Raw genomic sequence first — 24602 nt, forward strand, 5'->3', positions numbered from 1 at the left:
CGTTTCTGGAATTTGAGCACAGCCTTTAAAATGACCTTAAAGCTGCTATTTTAATTGGTAGACAGCAAATTGAGATGAACTGCGTGAGTCGGTCGAGTTTATCAGGTATGGCGGGCAGCAGTGACTGCTCCTCCCCCGTATGAGGGTCACTGTACCACACCAAGTACACCACTCCATTCTGTGTGCCGCACTCAGCGCACTGACTGTACCTCTCCACAGCTGGTCTACCGCATCCGGCAACGCGCAATGGACCCTCACATGGCCGCGCACGCCCCGAAGCCCCGCCTTCTCCACGTCACCAGACAGGCCGGGGCAGACATGGCGGAGCGGAGAAGACACAAGAAGCGGATTCAGGTAAGTAAGGTGATGCCAAGTAGTTGAAGCCTCCGGGCGGGTTAGTACAGGAGTGCTAATGTGAGTAGAGGGGCTGTGTATTGGGGACAGGGGACTCCTAGAGAAATGTCAGCATAAATATAAGGAGGAAGGGGGGAGTCTACTGCCCCCCCCTCTCACATAACTATGGCGGATAAAGGCCCTGCGAGTCCTGGGATGTGATGTCCGCTGCCCTGGGAGGATGGAGAGTCCTACCGGAAGATTCCACTCTATGTAAGTCATCGGGCTGCTGGCATCTCCAGATGTGTCCGCCTGTGTCATCATCACACATCCTGACAACAGCTGGATCCCCTGCTCACCCCTGGACCCTCTGCTCCTCTCCACTGGACCCTCTGCTCCTCTCCACTGGACCCTCTGCTCCTCTCCACTGGACCCTCTGCTCCTCTCCTCTGGACCCTCTGCTCCTCTCCACTGGACCCTCTGCTCCTCTCCACTGGACCCTCTGCTCCTCTCCACTGGACCCTCTGCTCCTCTCCACTGGACCCTCTGCTCCTCTCCACTGTACCCTCTGCTCCTCTCCACTGTACCCTCTGCTCCTCTCCACTGTACCCTCTGCTCCTCTCCACTGGACCCTCTGCTCCTCTCCACTGGACCCTCTGCTCCTCTCCACTGGACCCTCTGCTCCTCTCCACTGTACCCTCTGCTCCTCTCCACTGTACCCTCTGCTCCTCTCCACTGGACCCTCTGCTCCTCTCCACTGGACCCTCTGCTCCTCTCCACTGGACCCTCTGCTCCTCTCCACTGTACCCTCTGCTCCTCTCCACTGTACCCTCTGCTCCTCTCCACTGTACCCTCTGCTCCTCTCCACTGTACCCTCTGCTCCTCTCCACTGTACCCTCTGCTCCTCTCCACTGGACCCTCTGCTCCTCTCCACTGTACCCTCTGCTCCTCTCCACTGTACCCTCTGCTCCTCTCCACTGTACCCTCTGCTCCTCTCCACTGTACCCTCTGCTCCTCTCCTCTGGACCCTCTGCTCCTCTCCTCTGGACCCTCTGCTCCTCTCCCCACCACTGGACCCTCTGCTCCTCTCCCCACCACTGGACCCTCTGCTCCTCTCCCCACCACTGGACCCTCTGCTCCTCTCCACTGGACCCTCTGCTCCTCTCCACTGGACCCTCTGCTCCTCTCCACTGTACCCTCTGCTCCTCTCCACTGGACCCTCTGCTCCTCTCCACTGGACCCTCTGCTCCTCTCCACTGTACCCTCTGCTCCTCTCCACTGTACCCTCTGCTCCTCTCCACTGTACCCTCTGCTCCTCTCCACTGGACCCTCTGCTCCTCTCCTGACCACTGGACCCTCTGCTCCTCTCCACTGGACCCTCTGCTCCTCTCCACTGGACCCTCTGCTCCTCTCCTCTGGACCCTCTGCTCCTCTCCACTGGACCCTCTGCTCCTCTCCACTGGACCCTCTGCTCCTCTCCACTGGACCCTCTGCTCCTCTCCACTGGACCCTCTGCTCCTCTCCACTGGACCCTCTGCTCCTCTCCACTGGACCCTCTGCTCCTCTCCACTGGACCCTCTGCTCCTCTCCACTGGACCCTCTGCTCCTCTCCACTGGACCCTCTGCTCCTCTCCACTGGACCCTCTGCTCCTCTCCACTGGACCCTCTGCTCCTCTCCACTGGACCCTCTGCTCCTCTCCACTGGACCCTCTGCTCCTCTCCACTGGACCCTCTGCTCCTCTCCTCTGGACCCTCTGCTCCTCTCCTCTGGACCCTCTGCTCCTCTCCTCTGGACCCTCTGCTCCTCTCCACTGGACCCTCTGCTCCTCTCCACTGGACCCTCTGCTCCTCTCCACTGGACCCTCTGCTCCTCTCCACTGGACCCTCTGCTCCTCTCCACTGGACCCTCTGCTCCTCTCCACTGGACCCTCTGCTCCTCTCCACTGTACCCTCTGCTCCTCTCCACTGTACCCTCTGCTCCTCTCCACTGGACCCTCTGCTCCTCTCCACTGGACCCTCTGCTCCTCTCCACTGGACCCTCTGCTCCTCTCCACTGGACCCTCTGCTCCTCTCCACTGGACCCTCTGCTCCTCTCCACTGGACCCTCTGCTCCTCTCCACTGGACCCTCTGCTCCTCTCCTCTGGACCCTCTGCTCCTCTCCCCACCACTGGACCCTCTGCTCCTCTCCCCACCACTGGACCCTCTGCTCCTCTCCCCACCACTGGACCCTCTGCTCCTCTCCCCACCACTGGACCCTCTGCTCCTCTCCACTGGACCCTCTGCTCCTCTCCACTGGACCCTCTGCTCCTCTCCACTGGACCCTCTGCTCCTCTCCACTGGACCCTCTGCTCCTCTCCACTGGACCCTCTGCTCCTCTCCTCTGGACCCTCTGCTCCTCTCCACTGGACCCTCTGCTCCTCTCCACTGGACCCTCTGCTCCTCTCCACTGGACCCTCTGCTCCTCTCCACTGGACCCTCTGCTCCTCTCCACTGGAGCACCACTGGACCCTCTGCTCCTCTCCACTGGACCCTCTGCTCCTCTCCACTGGACCCTCTGCTCCTCTCCACTGGACCCTCTGCTCCTCTCCACTGGACCCTCTGCTCCTCTCCACTGGACCCTCTGCTCCTCTCCACTGGACCCTCTGCTCCTCTCCACTGGACCCTCTGCTCCTCTCCACTGGACCCTCTGCTCCTCTCCACTGGACCCTCTGCTCCTCTCTACTGGACCCTCTGCTCCTCTCTACTGGACCCTCTGCTCCTCTCCACTGGACCCTCTGCTCCTCTCCACTGGACCCTCTGCTCCTCTCCACTGGACCCTCTGCTCCTCTCCACTGGACCCTCTGCTCCTCTCCACTGGACCCTCTGCTCCTCTCCACTGTACCCTCTGCTCCTCTCCTCTGGACCCTCTGCTCCTCTCCCCACCACTGGACCCTCTGCTCCTCTCCCCACCACTGGACCCTCTGCTCCTCTCCCCACCACTGGACCCTCTGCTCCTCTCCACTGGACCCTCTGCTCCTCTCCACTGGACCCTCTGCTCCTCTCCTCTGGACCCTCTGCTCCTCTCCACTGGACCCTCTGCTCCTCTCCTCTGGACCCTCTGCTCCTCTCCACTGGACCCTCTGCTCCTCTCCACTGGACCCTCTGCTCCTCTCCTCTGGACCCTCTGCTCCTCTCCTCTGGACCCTCTGCTCCTCTCCACTGGACCCTCTGCTCCTCTCCACTGGACCCTCTGCTCCTCTCCACTGGACCCTCTGCTCCTCTCCACTGGACCCTCTGCTCCTCTCCACTGGACCCTCTGCTCCTCTCCACTGGACCCTCTGCTCCTCTCCACTGGACCCTCTGCTCCTCTCCACTGGACCCTCTGCTCCTCTCCACTGGACCCTCTGCTCCTCTCCTCTGGACCCTCTGCTCCTCTCCTCTGGACCCTCTGCTCCTCTCCACTGGACCCTCTGCTCCTCTCCACTGGACCCTCTGCTCCTCTCCACTGGACCCTCTGCTCCTCTCCACTGGACCCTCTGCTCCTCTCCACTGGACCCTCTGCTCCTCTCCACTGGACCCTCTGCTCCTCTCCACTGGACCCTCTGCTCCTCTCCACTGGACCCTCTGCTCCTCTCCACTGGACCCTCTGCTCCTCTCCACTGGACCCTCTGCTCCTCTCCACTGGACCCTCTGCTCCTCTCCACTGGACCCTCTGCTCCTCTCCACTGGACCCTCTGCTCCTCTCCACTGGACCCTCTGCTCCTCTCCTCTGGACCCTCTGCTCCTCTCCTCTGGACCCTCTGCTCCTCTCCTCTGGACCCTCTGCTCCTCTCCCCTGGACCCTCTGCTCCTCTCCCCTGGACCCTCTGCTCCTCTCCCCACCACTGGACCCTCTGCTCCTCTCCCCACCACTGGACCCTCTGCTCCTCTCCCCACCACTGGACCCTCTGCTCCTCTCCCCACCACTGGACCCTCTGCTCCTCTCCCCACCACTGGACCCTCTGCTCCTCTCCCCACCACTGGACCCTCTGCTCCTCTCCCCACCACTGGACCCTCTGCTCCTCTCCACTGGACCCTCTGCTCCTCTCCACTGGACCCTCTGCTCCTCTCCACTGGACCCTCTGCTCCTCTCCCCACCACTGGACCCTCTGCTCCTCTCCCCACCACTGGACCCTCTGCTCCTCTCCGCTGGACCCTCTGCTCCCCCCCCCCCATGGAGCTGTACCTGGAGATGTAGATTACAATTGATAAATAGCTCCATGTTAAGGCCCCACTTCCCCCAAGTATATATACACCCAATCACTACAATCTTACATACACTTTACCATGTCTATGTTATTATGGGTTGTCGCTCAACACGAACATTACAGTCTAGTTTTACAATCTCCATCATGATGGCCATACAGACTTCAATTTTATTATCCGGGCGATGTACAATTTTATCAGTCGATCAGCCAGGGATGCTTTGGGCATGAATTTGTATTCTAAATCTATCAGTTTATGAGATTATATGGTGGAAACTGAGATAAAATTGTAATGAACGATTACATCTTCCAGTCTTTGATCTAAATTCACCTTCTCGTGTGTGGCATAACGATCAAATGGGTTGTTGACTATAGATGGTTTATTTCTGTTGGGAGAGATTGCAAGAGAAATCTTGCTTTTCAATGCATGTATGGCCACCGTAAGAGTAGTGCAAGAGCCTTCCTGATTGTCCATATTGGATGGTTTGCATGCTCTTATTGCATAGTTTTTGCATGAAGCCTTAAGCTGGATACACACTATCCAACTTTTGTGGTTAGATTTCCTTCAGATTTACCTTTTCTATGTAGTGCAAGGGCCTGCCAGATTGCATACAAATTGAAAGTGTTTAGGTTTGACCTCGTATTATATGGTTTTGGTAAGTCTAAAGGAAAAAGTCTTCAGAAAATCTTAGTGTGTATGGCCCATTACATTTGCACCTTCCACTAAAAATCAACTGCTAATTCTACTACAAAGGTCCTGTACTGCTGTGTTGTCACCATGTCACATGCCCGGGTGGCGATTACAAGGGGTTGTGCCAACACCTATTACCTAAACATCGTCTCCTGTTGTCACAATCACTACCCTGAGTAATATCCTGCAGCAGTCACTGGAGTGTGTGTTAAGATGTGAAGTGACTCCAGGAATTCAGCAGCACTAAAATGCAACAAATTTAAAAAAGAAAATGTTAAAGTCCAACTCTGAAGAAAGCTGTGCTAGTTTTCTCCAGAGGAGAGGAGAAACCATTTTACTTTTCTGAGGGAATGTCCCTCAGCATCGTCCTGTCCAGAGCGAGGACTATGCACCCTGCTTACATTTAATGACATAAGGACCCTAGATGAGGGATACAGAAGGCAGGTGACCAGTCTAGCTGCAGAGGATTAGGTAGGTATATTTCTTTTTATTGTTCCCTGTAGACATAAATGATTATTAACTCTTCCAGTGCAGGCACAGCTCCACTGCAGGGGATATTTTTATTTTCCCATTGGGCTTTAAAGCTGGTATGATCTACATTGCATACTTAGATTGGTCCTGCTTGGCACAATGTGAGTATACACTCACCGGCCACTTCCCCCACACCATTACACCACCACCAGCCTGAACCCTTGATACAAGGCAGGATGGATCCATGCTTTCATGTGGTTTACGCCAAACTCTGACCCTACCATCTGAATGTCTCAACTGAAATCAAAAATCAGACCAGGCAATGTTTTTTCCAATCTTCTGTTGTCAAATTTTGGTGAGCTTGTGCAAATTGTGGCCTCAGTTTCAGGAGTGGTACCCGGTGTGGTCTTCTGCTGTTATAGCCCATCTGCTTCAAGGTTTGATGTGTTGTGCGTTCAGAGATGGTATTCTGCATACCTTGGTTGCAATAAGTGGTTATTTGAGTTACTGTTGCCTTTCTATCATCTTGAACCAGTCTGCCAATTCATCTGACATCAACAAGGCATTTTTATCCTCACAACTGCCGCTCACTGGATATTTTCTCTAATTAGATGAGGGGCATTACAATCTCCACTCTAGTCCAATTAGAGAACACCTATTTTTTGAGAAAAAAAAAATACTTGCACAGAACTTGGAAGATCCTAGAGATCAGTGTATTATTGCTCACTACTACAGTGAATGTCCTCTTCCCCAGCAGTCCCTCAGTTATGAGCTATTCATACTTTGTGCAAATCTAGGTATGCAATACAGATCATACCTAGACCTCAGCTTTAACAAAAACATGACGATTGTTTACTGTACGTAATTAAAGTAATTGTAAATAAAAACCTAAACGGGTTTATACTTGTCTGCTCTGTGCAATGGAATCGCAGAGTGGCCCTAAACCTCCTCTTCTCGGGTCCCCTGCCTGCACTCCTGGCTCTTCCCCTTTGCCGAGTGCCCCCCTAAAAAGCCACTTTCGATGGGAGCACTTGTCTGGGCTCAGTCCCAGTCATCCCTGTCTGCATTTATTGACAGACAGCGGGACTTGGGGGGGCCCCTCTGCTCCTTTAATGTGGGGGGGGGGAGCTCCAGATGGACACAGTGCTGGATCAAATGAGGGCTCATGTAAGCAAAAGGTGGGGAGTTGGGCATACTGATCCCTAAACATATTTTACCTTAATGCAAGGTATGCGTTATGGTAAAAAAATGTTTTGGCTTTGTTACCACTTTAATATGATATTTAAAGTCCTAAAAGGTAATTTTCAACCAATCTGCAGCTTTATTAAAATATCTGGTGATCCTGCCAAGAAGGGCCTTGTTTGGGCACTTCCTGTCAAAGGGTGACAACTGTCTCCTGGTTGTGTTCCTGTGTTGTGACCCTTTCACATGCTACCTTGGGGGAGGCTACAAGTGGCTGTTTTTATTTAAATAATTCAGGCATGGTCCACCATTGTACTTATCAAGAAGGTGGTCCAGAGCAATGATGTGTATGTAGACATGGAGTGGTTGAAAAAGGCTGGCGGCGATCAGCATTTGAGATGGGAAAATGGATTTAAAAAGGAGAAAGGTGTATTTTATGTTAAAAAAAAAAAAAAAAAAACTGCAAATGTTTATTATACTTTATGCCTTACCAAATGTCATCCAGCTAGGGTTCACATCAAGTGTATTTCTACTACAGCAGCCACATTTGGGATAATCCCTACTTTATCCACTTGCTGCCAATCGACGTACAGGTATGTCGCTTAATGTCAAGTGGTTGTTCCGGGATGAGGCCTACAGCTTCAGGCATCATCCCGGGGCTGTTTTTTAGAGCCGGCGGTTGGCTTGCTTACTAGCTGCTGGATTGCGGTTACAAGCAGTGGGAGGGGACGTCCCCCCTCCTCCGCCGTTTGCTGCTTGCTCAGGCTCTCCCACCCCATCGGGAGCCCCGAGCAACTAGCTGGTGTACTCGCCAGCTGGACGGACACCTGAACAAAGCTGGGATCGACTTTGATCTGGTCTCCATAGTGGTAACCTGGAAGCTTTAACTTGAAATCATTTCCAGTTTACACAGATGTCATTGGTGCCATTTTCAAAAAATAAAAGCATTCAAAAATGAAGATCTTGGTGTTTTGAATACTTTTAAAGGAGTTGTAAGGTCAGGAAGGTTTTTTTTATCTTATTGCATTCTATGCATTAGGATAAAAAGCCTTCTGTGTGTAGCAGCCTCCCCAGCACCCCTAATACTTCCCCGAGCCCCATCTCTGTCCAGCGATGTCCCTCAGCCGTCTGGGACTCGCCCTCCTGATTGGCTGAGACACAGCTGTGGCGCCATTGGCTCCAGCGGCTGTCAATCAAAGTCAGCCAATCAGAAGAGAGAGGGGGTGGGGCTGAAGTGCAGCTCCGTGTCTGAATGGACACAAGGAGCTGCTGCTTGTTGTGGGGGCATTTGATAGAAGGGAGGGGCCAGGAGCAGCAACCAGGGACCCAATAAGAGGGAGATCCTGGCTGCTTTGTGCAAAATCAACTGCACGCAGCAGGTAAATATAACCTGTTTGTTGTTTTATTTTTTTTTTAAATGAAACTTTACACTCACTTTAAGTGCAAAGAAGAAATGTTATGTTTTTTTATTCCAGATCCCTCCATAAAGAGTACCTGTCGGGTGCCTATTGCTGTCACAAGGGATGTTTACATTCCTTGTGAGAGTGATAAAAAAAAAAAAATCAAGCAACTGTTTTTAAAAATTAAAGAAACTGAAGCAGAACTTCACTCTCTCACTCAACATTGGCTATTTTCAATCCTTATGCTGCTAGCATTAGTAAATAGGAAAGTATATAATTTTTGCTTGTCTTAAACTTTTTTTTTTTTTTTTTTTTTTACATTTCTTTAGTTACTTCCTGGTTTCCATGCCTAGGCAAATGATGTCATACATCCCAGGAGTCTTCAGGAGGGGCGGAGAGGCTTTCTCAGCTAAGCACACCCTCTCTTGCTTTCATGCCTGAGCTATGGACAGACGGATTCCAGGAAGTAAATGCTACAGGAGTCATCTACCCTTACTCAAGATGGCCACAGCCAGAAATGCTAGGGCAGTGATGGCGAACCTTGGCACTCCAGATGTTTCGGAACTATATTTCCCATAATACTCATGCACTCTGCAGTGTAGAGGAGCATCATGGGAAATGTAGTTCCAAAACATCTGGGGTGCCAAGGTTCGCCAATACTGTGCTAGGGGGTGTTTTTCAAATTGGTTTCTCAACAAAATAAAGCATAGAGACATGGATGGAGACATGGGGGAGTTTGCTTTAAATATTAAAAATGAATGAAATAGCACTTTTGGTTTGGTGTTCAAAGTGTAGTTCCACTTTAATAATTAAAAAAAGTAAATTGCGAAACAGCGATTGTCCAACATATGTGAGGTATTACTGTGAACGTCAGATCATGGGCAGTGATTCTAGCACTAGACCTCTGTAAATCTAAAGTGGTAACCCATAAAGGCTTTATAAGCGTTGCCTATGGATAGTAAAAAATTTTTTGTTTGTCCCCAATGCACAGGTGTGGGCAATTTTAAAGCATGACATGTTTGATATCTATTTACTCAGCGTAACATCAACTTTAATATTTTACAAAAATATTAGGTTATGTATTGTGCGTTTTTTTTTTTTTTTTGCATTTAAATTTAAAAAAGTGTGTTTCCCCCCCAAAATTGCATTTGAAAAACCGCTGCGCAAATACCGTATGACATAAATAAAAATGCAAAACCCACCAATTTATTGTCTAGGGCCTCTTCATTAAAAAAATATAATGTTTGGGGGTTCTAAAACATTTTTCTAGCTAAAAAAATATGTAAACAAAAAGTGCCAGAAATGGCCTGGAGCTGAAGTGGTTATTTGTTATGTCTATTTACAAAGCATAACTTAAAAAAATGTAAGCACTGCTGCTTACCTTTATTTAACTTGCTGAAATTTTTTTCTTAGCTTTTTGAGGGGGGCATGGAGTTAGGTTTGACATAACCCAGTCTGTACTATGCTGGCAGATCTCAGTTGTACACTAAACTTGCACACTGTGCTAACAAAAGTTTAAAGCGGAGTTACACCCAAAAGTGGAACTTCTGCTCATTTGCTTCCCCCCTCCTGTGCTACATTTGGCACCTTTCAGGGGGGAGGGGGAGGGGGAATGGATACCTGTTTTTGACAGGTACCCTTCCCCACTTCCGGGAGACGGCGCTGTACTTCGGAAGTTTGGCTCGCTCCTCCTTCCCCTGCCGCCGAGCCAATTCGAATGCGCAGCGTTCTTCGGGCATGCGCAGTTAGAGCCCTCCCGTGAAGATGCAGGGCTTCACTGCCGGGTTCCCTTACTGGCAATGGCGGCGGCAGCACCCGACAGGTGATGGAAACATCGGCTGCAGTGCCGACATCGCTGGACTCCAGGACCGGTAAGTGTCCTAATCTTAAAAGTCAGCAGCTACAGTATGTGTAGCTGCTGACTTTTAATTTTTTGAGGGGGAAGCTGGAACACCGCTTTAAAAGATCTCAACGCTTGGGTGGTGGTACTTTAAATGTTAATGTACTTTTATATTTAAAAAAAAAACTGCCCTTAGTCTGTTCCCAAATTGCACATTGGAAGTGATTCTGAACAATACAGCCATGGCCAAAAGTTTTGAGAATGACAGAAATATTAATTTTCACAAAGTCTGCTAAGTTTTTATGATGGCGATCAGCTTTTACTCCAGAATGGTATGAAGAGTGATCAGATGAATTGCAGTTAATTGCAAAGTCCCTCTTTGCCATGAAAATTTAACTTAATCCTATAAAAAACATTTCCTCTGCATTTGTGAAGAAAGCTTCAGGGCGCCCAAGAAAGTCCAGCAAGCGCCAGGAATGTCTCCTACAGTTGATTCAGCTGTGGGATCGGGGCACCACCAGTGCAGAGCTTGTTTAGGAATGGCAGCAGGCAGGTGTGAGGCGAAGACTTTTGTAGGATGGCCTGGTGTCAAGAAGGACAGCAAAGAAGCCACTTCTCTCCAGGAAAAATATCAGGCACAGACTGATATAAGGTACAGGGATTGGACCGCTGAGGACTGGAGTAAACCCTTTTTCTCTGATGAATCCCCTTCCGATTGTTTGGGGCATCCGGAAAAAACCTTGTCCAGAGCAGAAACAGTGAGTGCTACCATCAGTCCTGTGACATGCCAATAAAGCATCCTGAGACCATTCATGTGTGGGATTGCTTCTCCGCCAAGGGAATGGGCTCACCCACAATTTTGCCTAAGAACGCAGCAATGTACTAAGAATGGTACAAAAACATCCTCCAAGAGCAACTTCTCCCAACCACCCAATGACAGTTTGATGAGGAATAAGGCCCTGCATGATGAAGAACCTTGCCATAAGGCAAACGTGATAACTAAGTGGCATGGGGAACAAAACATCAAAACTTTGGGTCCATGGCCATGAAAACTCCCCAGACCTTAATCCCATTGAGAACCTGTGGTCAATCCTCAAGAGGCAGGCAAACAAAAAAACCTACCAACTCCAAGCATAGAATTATGCAAGAATGGGCTGTCATCAGTCAGGATGTGGCCCAGAAGATGATTGACCGCATGCCAGGGCGTATTGCAGAGGCCTTGAAAAAGAAGGGTCAACACTGCAAATATTGACTGCATAATTGTCAATAAAAGCCTTTGACGCTTATGAAATGCTTGTAATTATACTTCAGTATACCAACCATAGTAACATCTGATAAAAAGATCTAAAAACACTGAAACAGCAGAAAATGTAAATTGTAAATGTAATATTTGTGTCCATTCTCCAAACATTTAGCCATGGCTTTAGAAACTGCCCATAGAGTCCTATGGTTAAAGCGGTTGTAAACCCAAAAACACAAAAAAAACAAAAAAAAAAAAACATGCAAGACAAAGGCATAATGAGCTAGTATGCATCGCATACTAGCTCATTATGTATTACTTGCCTCAGAACGAAGCCCCCGACACGGACCCCTGGACATCGCTGCGGGCGCTGCCATGATCCCTCGCCGTCTCTTTCGGGTTCGGCGGCTCCGGCGCTGTGATTGGCCGGAGCCGCGATGACGTCACTCCCGCGCATGCGCGCGGGAGTGATTTTCCGGCAAGCTCCCGGCAAGGGAAGCTGAAGGTCCGCCGGACCTTCAGAGCGCATGCGCCGCTCTCGTGAGCGGCTGCATGCACTGCAAATATCTCCTAAAGCGTGTCGGTTTAGGAGATATTAATTGTACCTACTGGTAAGCCTTATTATAGGCTTACCTGTAGGTAAAAGTCAAAAAAAGCGGTATACTACCGCTTTAACTGCAATGGTGGGGAACTGCACTTTAACCACTTAAGGACCAAGCCTATTTCTGGCACTTGTTGTTTACATGTTAAAATCAGTATTTTTTGCTAGAAAATTACTTAGAACCCCCCAAACATTATATATATATATATATATATATATATATATATATATAATATATATTTAGCAAAGACTCTGGAGAATAAAATGGCGGTCGTGGTAATCTTTTTTGTCGCGTGGTATTTGTGCAGCAGTCTTTCAAAACGCAATTGTTTTGGAAAAAATAAATTTCACTGCATTTAAAAAAAACTAAACAGTAAAGTTAGCCCAATTTTTTTCTATAATGTGAAAGATGATGTTACGCCGAGTAAATAGATACACAACATGTCATGCTTCAAAGTTGCTCACGCTCGTGGAATGACGACAAACCTTAATGCCTAAAAAAAAAAAAAAAAAAAAAAAAAAAAAAATCTTCATCTCTCGCTCATAAGTGATCTTGCTGCAAATCCGCCTCTGGAACCACTTTATGCTGAAGTGGACCGCCCGCTGTATTAAAAAAAAATACCGGGGCTACCCCGGTATTTAACGTCAAAGTAGCGACATAAATACACATTGGACGGTCCATGAGTGGTTAAAGACCAATGCCTCCAGGTCTTTCTGTGTGACACTGACAGTGTCCTGTGATCAGTTTGATGGAATGTTGCGCTAAGAGTTATATTTATAAAGCAGTGAATGTGGTTTTTGCGAAAAATTCACTAGTGGTAAATCAGTCACTGCCATATAAACACGTTTGGCTGGAAGTTTCACCTGCAAGATTATGTCAGGTTCACTGTTATATAAATATACCCTTAAAGTGCTTGAAAAGCCTAAACATTTTTTATCTATCTTAATTTATTCCTTGTATTAAGGAAAAAAAAATGTGTAAGTACCAGTATGCCCCTTCACCCATATACCCCCCACCCCCCCATTATTACCGGAGTCCTCAGCGCTGTGTCTGTCTGTAGCAGCTCTCCCTGCTCTCAAGGCTTTGCTGAGGCAGCAGGAGACATGGGCTTCTGCTACTGCTAGTCAAATCCTGTAGCAAGGGGACTGGACCGAGCCACACTGTCTTTGTCTATGGGTGCAGGCAGCGTGGCTCAGTATTAGGTCAGCAGGTGAGCAACTATAGGAAACAGTTTCACAGCAGTGGCACACCAAGAAGAGGAGAAGCCAGGAGCATTGATGGGTGATCCCAGAAGAGGAGGTTCAGGACCACTCTGTGCAATTCCATTCTGCAGAGCAGTTACGTATATACCTGTTCTGTTATTTTAACTACTTGCCCTCCTCCCGCAGTAGATTTACTGTGGACGGATGTTTCAGGCAGGTTGGACAACATGCCTGTATGTCGCCGCTCATCTTCCGTGTACACAGCATGAGTTTGGAAGCAGATTTTACCCATTGATTTTAGCTGAAATCAGCTGATCGGCTGTGTCCAATCTCACACACAGAGTTCTGTGTTTACAAACTCACAGAACTTTGTGTGCAGAGGAACATAGATCTGGCTGTTTCTTCTCCCTGAATAGCAGGGAGAAAAAAACCGCCAGATCAGAAAGTAAAAGCAGCACCCATTACACACATTACATTGTTAGGCACACAGTTAACCCCTTGATTGTCCCTAGATGTTAACCCATGTAGGGTCATTAGTACATTGTACAGTATTATCACTGTATTAGTGACGCCGTTGACAGTCAGTGACCCTCCCAGATAGTGTCTGTTAGCATCAGAGTCTATAGCTGCTTAAATTCTAGTATTCATACCATGGTTTGTAGACGCTATAACTTTCGCACAAACCCACTATACATTTGCTGGGATTTTTATTTATTTTTTTTATTTTTTTACTAAAGACGTAGCAGATTATATTTTGGTCTACATTTAAGAAGAAATGTGATTTTTTTTTTTTTTTTTTTTTTTTCAAATTTTTTTGTGTTTCGTTTTATATAATAAAAAATAAAGAACCCAGTGGTGATCAATTAACATCACATTTGTGTGAGAAAATTATTTAAATCAGTGGTTCTCAACTCCGGTCCTCAGGACCCACAAACAGGCCAGGTTTGCAAGATAACTGAAATACATCCCAGGTGATAATTTGCTGCTCAGTGATTGCAGTATTCTAGTCTGCATCTCCCCAAGGTAATACTTAAAATCTGGCCGGTTAGTGGGTCCTGAGGACCGGAGTTGAGAACCACTAATTTAAATGCAATTTGCATACAGTGTTGCATGACTGCAACCAGTGCCGGTACAAGGTCATCCAGTGCCCAGGGCGAACATTTCAAATTGCGCCCCCCCCCCCCCCCCCAGCCACGCATGCCTAATCATCATCTTACCTATACCTGTTAGCCACATATAGTGCAGAATTCAGGATTGGATAAAATTACAAAGTTCAAGGGTTGGAAGCAAAAAAAAAGTGTGAGTGCAGGAGTCAGGAACGGGGTTATTTTTAAAATAATAAATTGGGACCTGCTTCTAGAGGAAAGTGCAGTGTGTGGCAAAAATTGGATGCGGCTTTCACTGTGCTGACTATTGGGTGTGGCAAGAGACGTAAGGGCAGGAACAGTGCAAGGGCTCAGTAGCAAATGACGCAGAGTTCAGACTTTTATGATTGTGGAAGGGGGGCATTCAGAAGGTCCAAAGGTTTTTAGAGTGGGGAGGGTCCACTTTAAAGTTTTTTTACTGTTTGTTCCGAATATCTACAATACTTTAGGGTGCATGAACTGGGGAGTGGTTCACTTAAAGAAATAATTACCTGAAAACCAAAAATGAAATATATTGCAGCTTACCAATCATTAAATGTGGTGGCTGCATTCGTTTTCTTTTCTTAGGCTTTTTTTCCACTGTTTTTCGTCTGGTGCTCTGGCCAGTAGCACACCTGCTTTATTAGAGCGCTCCCACTCTGGATGAAGAAGCACAGGCAGCACAGCAGACAGCAGTGCTGTCAGTCTGGGGGGAGGGGAGTGTTAGATGAACTCGCAGATTTAGATACACTAACAAATTGAAGCCAAACTCCAGCTCCCACTTTATAATCATTTACTGTAACATTTGTTTTTCTTTTAGTATAAAGGTTTTACTTAAATATATGCTGACCTTTGTAAGCACCCCTGCCAGTGGTAAATGGTTTGTCACATCTCTGTAACTGCAAGTGAGCTTGTTCTTTTGAAAAACAGACTTGCTGGCTGGATCACCAGATAAAAACAAACGGAAGAAAGAAAGCCTAAAAAAGGAAAACAAATTCAGCCTTCACAACTAAGAATTGGTAACCTGCAATATAATGTTTACTAGTGGGTTTAATGCCACTTTAATGTCTTCTTTACACTGGTGACCCTGTTGCTGGTGACAGGTTTGCTAGTGAGAGCAGAGAACATCATCACCTGACATTGCCACCATGCTGACAAACTGTGGAATGTCCTTTGTCAGTCTGGCTGATGAGGGATCGATGCTGTAGGATCGGGTCAGTAGTTTTCCTGTCCTCTCCTGTTGCTGGCTAGTTGACACTGATACCAGGATCACAATTGAGACAAAATATACTTTGAATTTGGTTTGCTAGGAGTTTAGTAATCCTGACAGTTTGATCTGTTACTACATTCCTTCTAGTTTCTAGACCAATTCACAACATACATCACTAGCCTATGGAAAACAGGAGCCACCACTCCGCACTTCAGCACACCTCTGCTTTCTGCTCACCTGTTTGAAGTGAATCTGGGAAAGAGAATGAGGAGGTCACACAGGGAGCTCTGATTCCCAACAAGGACTCTATGGCATTTGCAGCTTGCTGAAATGTTTTTCTACAGCTAAACTCCCAAGATTTCTCCCCAGCACTGCCCCAGTCTGTACATGAAGAGCTCTGTGCTTCAGGACAACTCCTCTATCTCTGCTGAGATCCTGAGGCTATCAGAGCAATTCTGCACATTTCCTGTGCCTGCACTGAGCTGTAATGTAGAGGCAGGGGATAAATGTAGCAGGACACACAGGAGGGAGATCAGGAGAACTGTCACTGCCATGTGCATGAAGAGCACAGAGAAAAGAAACTTACAATGGCCACCAATTCTCACTGTGCTCCATCCATCTTTATCCATCTTTGCTGCCTGCAGATACAAGTGTCAGTCACAGAATGGAATGGAGTTATTTTACACTTTGTGGAATACTGAAACATCTCAGTATATTCCCACTATATGAATCCATTTTACTTTCACTTTCACATTTGGCAAAGTACAGGACAAGTTTACAGCACAGCCAGGTACAGTTTGGAAGGCAGAATAGATCTAGACTCACAGGTGCAGAAGACATCCATCCATCCATCCATCCAGGCTGTCACATCTTCATTCTGCCATTTGCTGAGCTCTGATGTCTTCAGTGCTGGGCGAGTGGGCGGGAGTAATGATCGGGGCTGCAGTGTAGTGTCCTCTTCTTGCTCCGCCCCCCTGCAGAGAAGCTCTGCCTGTTACAGCCCCGATCTGGCCACACTGAGGAACTAAAGCCCGGGAGAAAGCTCCCTTCTCCCTTCTGTAAAGACATGTGAGTCCCCCCTGTACAGAGGAGGCAGCCAGTGGGTGAGGGCGCATCTTTAGCCCCGTTTTTGGACTGGCAGTTGCAGCATTCAGAGGAGTGAAAGCCATTGTGTGAGTCTTCTTACTGGCAACCCAGCGCCCCTCCCATACTCCGCCCAGGGCACCCGCCCCTCCCGCCCCCCCCCTTGTACCGGCCCTGACTGCAACTATCAGTTAAGTAGCACACTGCTGAATAGTAAAACGATATCCTGGTCATGAAGGGGTAAAACCTTCTGTCAAGTGGTTAAAAAAAAGAGTTTATAATCACTTTAAAACACTGATCGATTTAAAATGTGTCGAATTTGTTTCATTGCTGGCAGCTGCATCTATTCAGAGCAGTTAATTACATTGTAAATGCTTTTGCTATATTGTAGTTGGTTACATGGATAGCAGCATTTTGGTGATGTGCATAAAAACAGTTCTGCTTGTTGCATCTTTGATGCAGTTCCCAGCAAAACTAGCCTTTCCCTGAGATGATTGCTATTATGTGAGTGGTAGTCCCAACTGTAGCAAATCTTTACATATTTTGTAGTATTCTTCTTTGCCCTTAGTAAACACCTACTAGAATTTATAAGAAGTATGTTTTTTTTATAATCCCAAACATGCATATTCACTTAGGTGGATGCAGTTTTCTCTGTGTTGACTTTTGGTCCTACTTCTCCTGGGGCTCACAGGAGTGCATTCTGTTCTGCGCTCCTGTAATCTGTATTCAGCCAACAGCGGGCTAAAGCCTGCTGTCAGCTGATATCACTCAGCCAGTCCAGAGTCTGAAGAGATTCCGACTTTAATATCAAGATCCACTCAGATGCCTGAGCCAGCCACTCCTTCCACAGCCCAACACCTCCAGTGAGCACTGGAGGGGCAGAGCAGAAAGCCAGGGACTGACAGCTTACTGAAGACCGAGAACTGAGTGATCAGTGGTGTTTGATCACTTGGTTCTTAGTCTCTGAGAATGCAGGGGACTGACCACCTAGGTAAGTATGTGTGTTGTGTTTTTTTTTTCATATCCCGCACTTTAGCTGAGCCTCCTCCTTCTGGGGTCCCCACCGGCACTGTTGGCTCCTCCTCTTCTCTCTGTTCCCCAACACCAATCTGCTTGCTCCTGAGCGGGGCTGGGCACACACAGCATTGATTTGACTGACAGCAGGCAAAGCCACTTGCTCCTGCTGCTCTCAGACAAGGTTATGAGAGCACATAAAGCTGAGAGAAGATCTAAAGCAAAGCACAGCATTTAATTGATAAAGGACTCGGGTAAGTGTTAAAGGGGGGGTGCTGAGAGGGGGGAACTGGTATTGGAGGGTGTTTTTACCTTAATGCAGAGAATGCATTAAGGTAAAAAAGAAAAACTGTTGCCTTTACAACCACTTTCTTGTTTAACCACCTGCCGCCCGCCCGCCGCAGATTTACTGCGACAGGCTAGCTTGGCTGCGTGAACCACTGTACCTGTATGGCGGTTCGCGGGAGCGCTTCTGGGCGCTCCTCAGTGCACATTTTTATCACTGATTACTGTAGTAATGTCACTGGTCCCCCCAAAAGTGTAAAAAATGTCAGTTAGGGGTCTGCTCTGTCTGTCGCAGTCCCCCATTACTAGTAAAAAAAATAGTTTGTAAATGCGATACCTTTTACGCAAATCAAACAAAATACGCTTATTGGGATTTTTTTTTTACCAAAAATATGTAGCAGAATACAAATTGGCCTAAAAGGATGAAAAAATTTGATTTTTAATTTTTTTTTTAATGGGAATGTTCTACAGCAGGAAGTGAAAAAAATATTGTTTTTTTTTTTTTTTTTTTCAGAATTGTCGGTATTTTCTTGTTTATAGCATAAAAAATAATCATACAGGTGATCAAATACCACCAAAAGAAAGCGCTATTTGTGGGGAAAAAAAGGACATCAATCTTGTTTAGGTACAGCGTTGCATGATTGCGCAGTTGTCAGTTAAAATAACAGTGTCGATTCGCAAAAAATGGCCTGGTCATTAAGGGGCAAATCCTTCGGTCCAGAAGTGGTTAAAGTAATACTAAAGTCTTGTGCATGTGGTGTGTTGTTTTGTTATTTTTTAACTAATTAAAAAAAAAAAAAACCTGTTATACTTACCTGCTGTGCAGTGGTTTTGCACAGAGCAGCCCGGATCCTCCACTTCTCAGTTCCCTCCTAGCTGCTCCTGGCCCCTCCCTCCTGCTGAGTGCCCCCACCGCACACAGCTTGTTATGGGGGCACCCAAGCTGAGCCACAGCTCCCTGTGTCCATTCAGACACAGAGCTGTGGCCTGGCCCTGCCCCCTTTTTCTCCTCATTGGCTGACTGACTTTTACAGCACTGCTATTTTAGCCAATGAGGGGAGGGGAGTCCCGTGCAGCCGAGACACTCCTGCAACATCGCTGGATCGAGATGCACCTCAGGTAAGTATTAGGGGGGGCTAAGGGGGGCTGCTTCACCTAGAAGGCTTTTTATCCTACTGCTTAGAATGCAATAAGTTAAAAAGCCTTTTGACTTTAATACCACTTTAAACACAGCCCCCCCCCCCCCCCCCATCCCCAAGCAGAAGGGCTTGTTTTTTTGGCCTTAGCCCTCTGCCACCAATCGGGCCTGGGACACAATATGTCCCTAGTCCTACGGTCTAGGATACTTGCTTTCCTAACTCCAATGAGGCTTCAGGATTGGCTACAGCCCTGTCGCTTAATCTGTAGCTGGTGGCCAGAAGAGGCAGCCATCTGAAGAAGACCAAGATGGTGACGCAGAATTCAATGTATGTCACCTGAACAGAGAATTGCAGCAGGACAATGCTGGATTGCGGGTGAGCATGTGTTTTGATGACAATGCAGCGTTACAAGTAAGGGGAAAAAAAACACCATGGAGAGAAGGTGAAGTTCAATTTTAAGCTCAGCCTTGTGAATGAGACGTGTCAAGGGAAGGAGGTCAATCTAAGCAGGGACTCTGTTCATGTTAAAATAAAGTGAATTAATGCTGCGCTATGGTGGTGTTGAGTGCAACTCAAAGTGCTGCTGTGCAAAAATCAAATAGATTCTTTAAAGTGACAATACGAAAAAAACAGCGCAAAATGGTTGTGATTGGCATAAAAAGTGTGATAATCACCAATAATAAATAAATAAATATATATATATATATATATATAGAGACAAATATGAACTGAACCCTGTGCAATAAATATCAATAAAAAAGAATCAATATTTTACACCCTGTGCAGTGAATATAAAAGTCCATAAAATTGTGGTAAAAAGTCAATCAAAACATAACATGTAAAATCCAAAGTGCTTCAGCAAGTAGCCAGTGAAAGATAGTCCATAAAAGGTGTTTAAGTGCTGGAAAATCTGTTCAAAATCATGCTGCCACTGTTGTGAGAAACGGTGACTTTCCTCTCGCCCAGGATGTTCCACTTACCGGACAAAATGGACCCCTAGACAGTATTGTGTAAGGGTCACACAAGCTCAGTCCAGTAAGGAATCCAGGCAAAAATCCTCTAGACTGGTCAGAGCGCCAAGGGACCTCCAATGAGTAAACTCAGCAGGATATGGGATCATATAAGGAAGGAAAGGCTCACAATAGTGTAATAATGATAAGGTAAACGTTTTATTCAGAAGAACATAAATGGGTCACTCACATTTTGTATAAGAAAAGCAGGCTGGTACAGTCATTCAACTGGTATATCGGATCATTCAGATCGTGGTGTGCTCGGGGCTCCCCTGGTCCACCGCTGCCGGAAATGACGTCACAGCAAGCGTGTGACCGGAAATTGGGTTGACGCGTTTCGCCCTCCTCCTAGGCATTATCACAGACGTATCTGTTCATGTTGTCTGGATGAGTAAAGTTACCAGTGTTTAAATTTTTCCCCCAAGTGTAGCTGCTTTTTCTTTGGATTTGTAATGACTGTTTTTGCTTAAATGGCAGGCCTATTGCTGATATGAAAAAGGTAATCAGGTGCAAGAGATGAAATGCCTTAAAAGAATGGTTATGTGTAGGAGCAGAAAACCTTTTTAATGAGATCCATGCATATTGTATAATGCATTTTCAGAATCTTTGTGTGTGGAGGAAAATTGCAATTCTTTTCAGTTACTATGAGATGGTTTTCTTTTGAATGGTGTGTAGTGTGACCTGAAAGTATGAAAATGAATGTTGAATTGTATGAAATGATGTATGGGTAGTGTTGGTGATGAAACACAAGGAACTGCGCATCACTTCCATGAAAACCGTTACTAATTCTAACTCTCACATTAATATCTTTTCACATAGGAGTCCTGCTTCACCTACAGTTAGGTCCATATATATTTGGACACAGGCACAATTTTCATACTTTTGGCTTTGTATGCCACCAGAATAAAATAAAAAAAATCACTTGCATGGACAGCTCTTTGAATGTATGATGTAGGTTCACAGCACTAGATTGCAAATACCATACTTGGAATTAACTACAGACCTTTTACCTGATTAATTGATGAAGAAATAAGGAAGGAGTTGCCCACACATGGCCATGAAACAGCTTTTGACTTAATTGTCCAATTACTTTTGGTTCCTTGAAAAAGGGGGGTGGATATTCTTAAGAGCTGTAATTCCTAAACCCTTCCTCCGATTTGGATGTACATACCCTTAAATTAAACCTGAGAGTGTGCACTTTCAGCCCATATTTATTATAGAACTTTATCTTGAATATGTTTTGGTAAATACATGAAAAAGGCTTAAATTATGCCTGTGTCCAAATATATATATATGGACCTAACAGTATGCTGTGTGCATGTAGATATAGAACAGACAATTTCTAAACGTTGTCAATACCTGGTGGCCTTTTGTAATTGCTGATTTATGCGTCAATCAAGATATATATGAAAGAGATTTGCATAATGTTTGTTAAAAGAATTTAGGTTTCTAGAGACTTTGTGCATACAATTTGGAACTGCACAATGTCTATCTCTACTGACAAAATAGTTCCTTTACAGTGCAAAGGCTTATTGAATAAAATAACACAGAATGCGCTTTTGTATCAAGTGTTTTTACAGCCAAAGCTTTTCTTTTTCTAGTTTTGGATGGAATGGGGAAGGGCTAGAACCCCTGCGGCTTTTACTGCTATTCGGTACTCTGTATCAGAGATCCCCCTTCCTGTTCTGATGATGCAGTTTTAGCAAACCGAAAGTTAAGAGGAAATTTGCAGTGACAACACACAGAAGTAAATCTATATTCTTCAATATAGTCCCTTCCTACTTTTTTTGCTTTCTGTGTCCTCAAAAATGTTTTTTGTGTGTAGTTTGTTCTATTTCTTGTTCGCAGTGTACATAGAAACATAGTCCCTCTCTTGCTCACTTCCTAGATGGATTGATTGGGAACTATGGGATTTGTAGTGCGCATTGAGCAGTGCACATTCCAAATAAATAATAAGTCATGGGCAAAAGAAGAGGCTTGGGAGCTCTGGGAGGCTGTTACAAGGAACTAATAATTTCATGAAAATTAGATTACAGGGCCATTAAAGTGGAAGACAATTTTAAGCCCCAGCCATGCCGATCGCAACATTAAAATCGTGTTACTTCTCTTGCAGTAGCACAATTTCAAAGTAGTACTACTTCAGGTGCTACTTGGAAGACATCTCTGACTTCATGCACAGATGTCTATGCAGGTGGTACCGGAATTTACACAAAGTAGTGCAAAAACTACTTTCATAATCGGGAGACTCTGATGGAGTTGGAGTCCCACCGATTTGACCGCTTCCATTGCGGAAAGTAGGGTGCAACTTGTCATGCAATTTGATACTATCAAATTGTATGACAAGTCATACTGTTATGGCTCTATTTTTAAAAATGTTCCCTTCCCCTCTCCTCCTACCTAACCTGTATAATGAAGATGTGTACGCTTTACTTTTTTTTTTTTCAAGAAATAATATACTTATTTATTAATCTGCTTTGGTCTGGTCATGTGATCCTGTAGCTCTGGCTTCTCTGTGTCAGTAAGTGGCTGCTGCAAGGGTGAGTTAGGGTATGCCAATAACAGCTGAACTATGGAAGCCAAAGGATGATGTCAGGACTCCTGTAATTCAGAGCGGTTGTCGAGCACTCCCTTAGAAAGAGCTGCAGGATCATGTGACCAGAATTAAGATGATCAGGAATAGGTGTATCTTTCTTCTTTCTTTTTTTTTTTTTTTTTTTGTATACAGGTTGGGGGAAACATTTTTAAGAATCGAAAGAATTAGGCCTTTCTTCTACTTTAAGTAGTGCATGTGTATAGATTGTTTAGATGACACTTAGGTAGGAGATTGCTAGAACCTCTGTCAACTTTTTATAGTTGGCTTTCCTGTAAAAGTCACATAAACAGATATTTTTACTGTAGATGTAAAAGCAAGCGTTTAGTGAAAATGCATGTCAAAACAATAACTAGATTCAGAAATGTAGATGCTGACTTACAGAAGAGTAGATTATTCACTTAGGAAGTTAAAGCGGAGTTCCGGCCACAAAATCGGCATAATCGTTTTTGGGCCATCCGCTTGCTATTTGACACCTGAAAAAGAAATGGATAGTTACGATTTTTTTTGTTTACTTACCTTGTTATTGAAGAAAAATATACTCCCCTTTCTTCCACTTCCTCCCTCTGCGGCCGCGCCGTCACTTCCTCTTTGCATTGATTCCTGAGAGCTGAACGTCATCGCTCCCAGGAATCAATGCGCCTGCACCGGCCCCGCTCGTCACTTTCTGGTGCGGCGCTGCATTTCCTGCTAAACAGCTTCTGGGCATGCCCAGAAGCTGTGGAGGGATGATTCGCCCGCATCGGAAGTGAGGAGCAGGGCCGGTGCAGGCGCATTCTGGGAGAAGAGGACGCGCTGGCTTCAGCTGCCCACATCCGAGATGGCAGCGCTGGAGAAGAAATTTTAAAGGTAAGTATTTCTTCTAAAAGGTAAGTGCGACCCGGGACAGTACAGAGGCTATACATTGTGGAATGTACTAGCCCTGACTGTCCCCGGGGTATTTTTATTGAAAAAAAAATTAAGTTCCCGGAACTCCGCTTTAATTTGTGTTCAATTTCCAATTTTTTGTGTAGTGCTACTCCCGTAGATGCCGCAGAAATACTGTCCAGGGCTTCGCTCCGCACCCAAATGCACAGACTCATCCACGCGTTTCAATTAGCAGTTTAGTGGTGTTTTTTTCTTTTGGAGAACTTGGATAGGGTTGATGGAACTAGGTGGGATACTCTAAAACAGGAACTTGTGATGTTTGTAACAAACAGTAAACTTCAGCTTTAAGGTGGTAGTAGTAGTGGTGGTTAATGTAAACCAGAAGGGTGCTAGATAGACAAAGATCTCTCAGAGGTGTCTGTACTTACACAAGGCTCAAGGACAGCTGGTTGCCTCATTCCAACTTCCAAGTGACACCTTACTCTAGTGATACCAGACTACATCTTCAGCTGACATCCCCCCTCAGTCAGTTCTCTTTGTAGCTCAAGGGGCTCAGCATCCCAGGCCCTCAGATTGTCCACCTGAGGCCTCACAACAGCAGACATAGCAGCATTGCCTGGAAGGGCAGCATGCCTTCCAGGCTGGACTAATCCTTTCCAGGAAAAGACCCAGAGCTCAGTGTGCTCAGATTATATACAATCTCCCAGTACTTGCCTCTGCGATTGGCCTAGGGCTGTATTAGTAATCATGCTGCTATCTGTATAGCTCCACACCTATCATCCAGAAGCTTCTCAAGCTCTCTGGATACAGAGGGAACTATCAGACTGGCATCATCTGAACACACTGAGAAGACCTGACAAGTAGAATGCAGCACAGTGAGCAAACTATGCCTTTACCTAACAAAAAATCACAGCCACACTGGCTGCAAGGTGGCAACTAAATGTTACCTATCAAAACACATATTCTATCTATCTAAAAGTAGCAGCTATCTAGAAGGGTGCTTAATCCAAAAAGCAAATTCTTTATTTTTTCACCTTTTAGTTTTTTTTGAGTGAAGATTCTCAATGCCTTAGTGCATCAGCCCCTTGACTTTTC

General features: G+C 46.2%; 1 protein-coding gene across 1 annotated transcript in view; it reads left to right on the top strand.

Annotated features, from left to right (window-relative positions):
* Positions 1 to 235: 235 nt before the first annotated feature.
* The window catches only part of SEC62 (SEC62 homolog, preprotein translocation factor), a 79416-nt gene continuing 55049 nt past the window's right edge, over positions 236 to 24602 (top strand). The window contains exon 1 of the mRNA XM_082252017.1: positions 236 to 354. Within this exon, the coding sequence (XP_082108143.1) occupies positions 247 to 354 (108 nt within the window). The 5' untranslated portion in view covers positions 236 to 246. The remainder of the gene's footprint in view (positions 355 to 24602) is intronic.

This window comes from Pelophylax lessonae (genome assembly GCF_965119305.1).
Source record: "Pelophylax lessonae genome assembly, chromosome: 3".
NCBI lineage: Eukaryota > Metazoa > Chordata > Amphibia > Anura > Ranidae > Pelophylax > Pelophylax lessonae.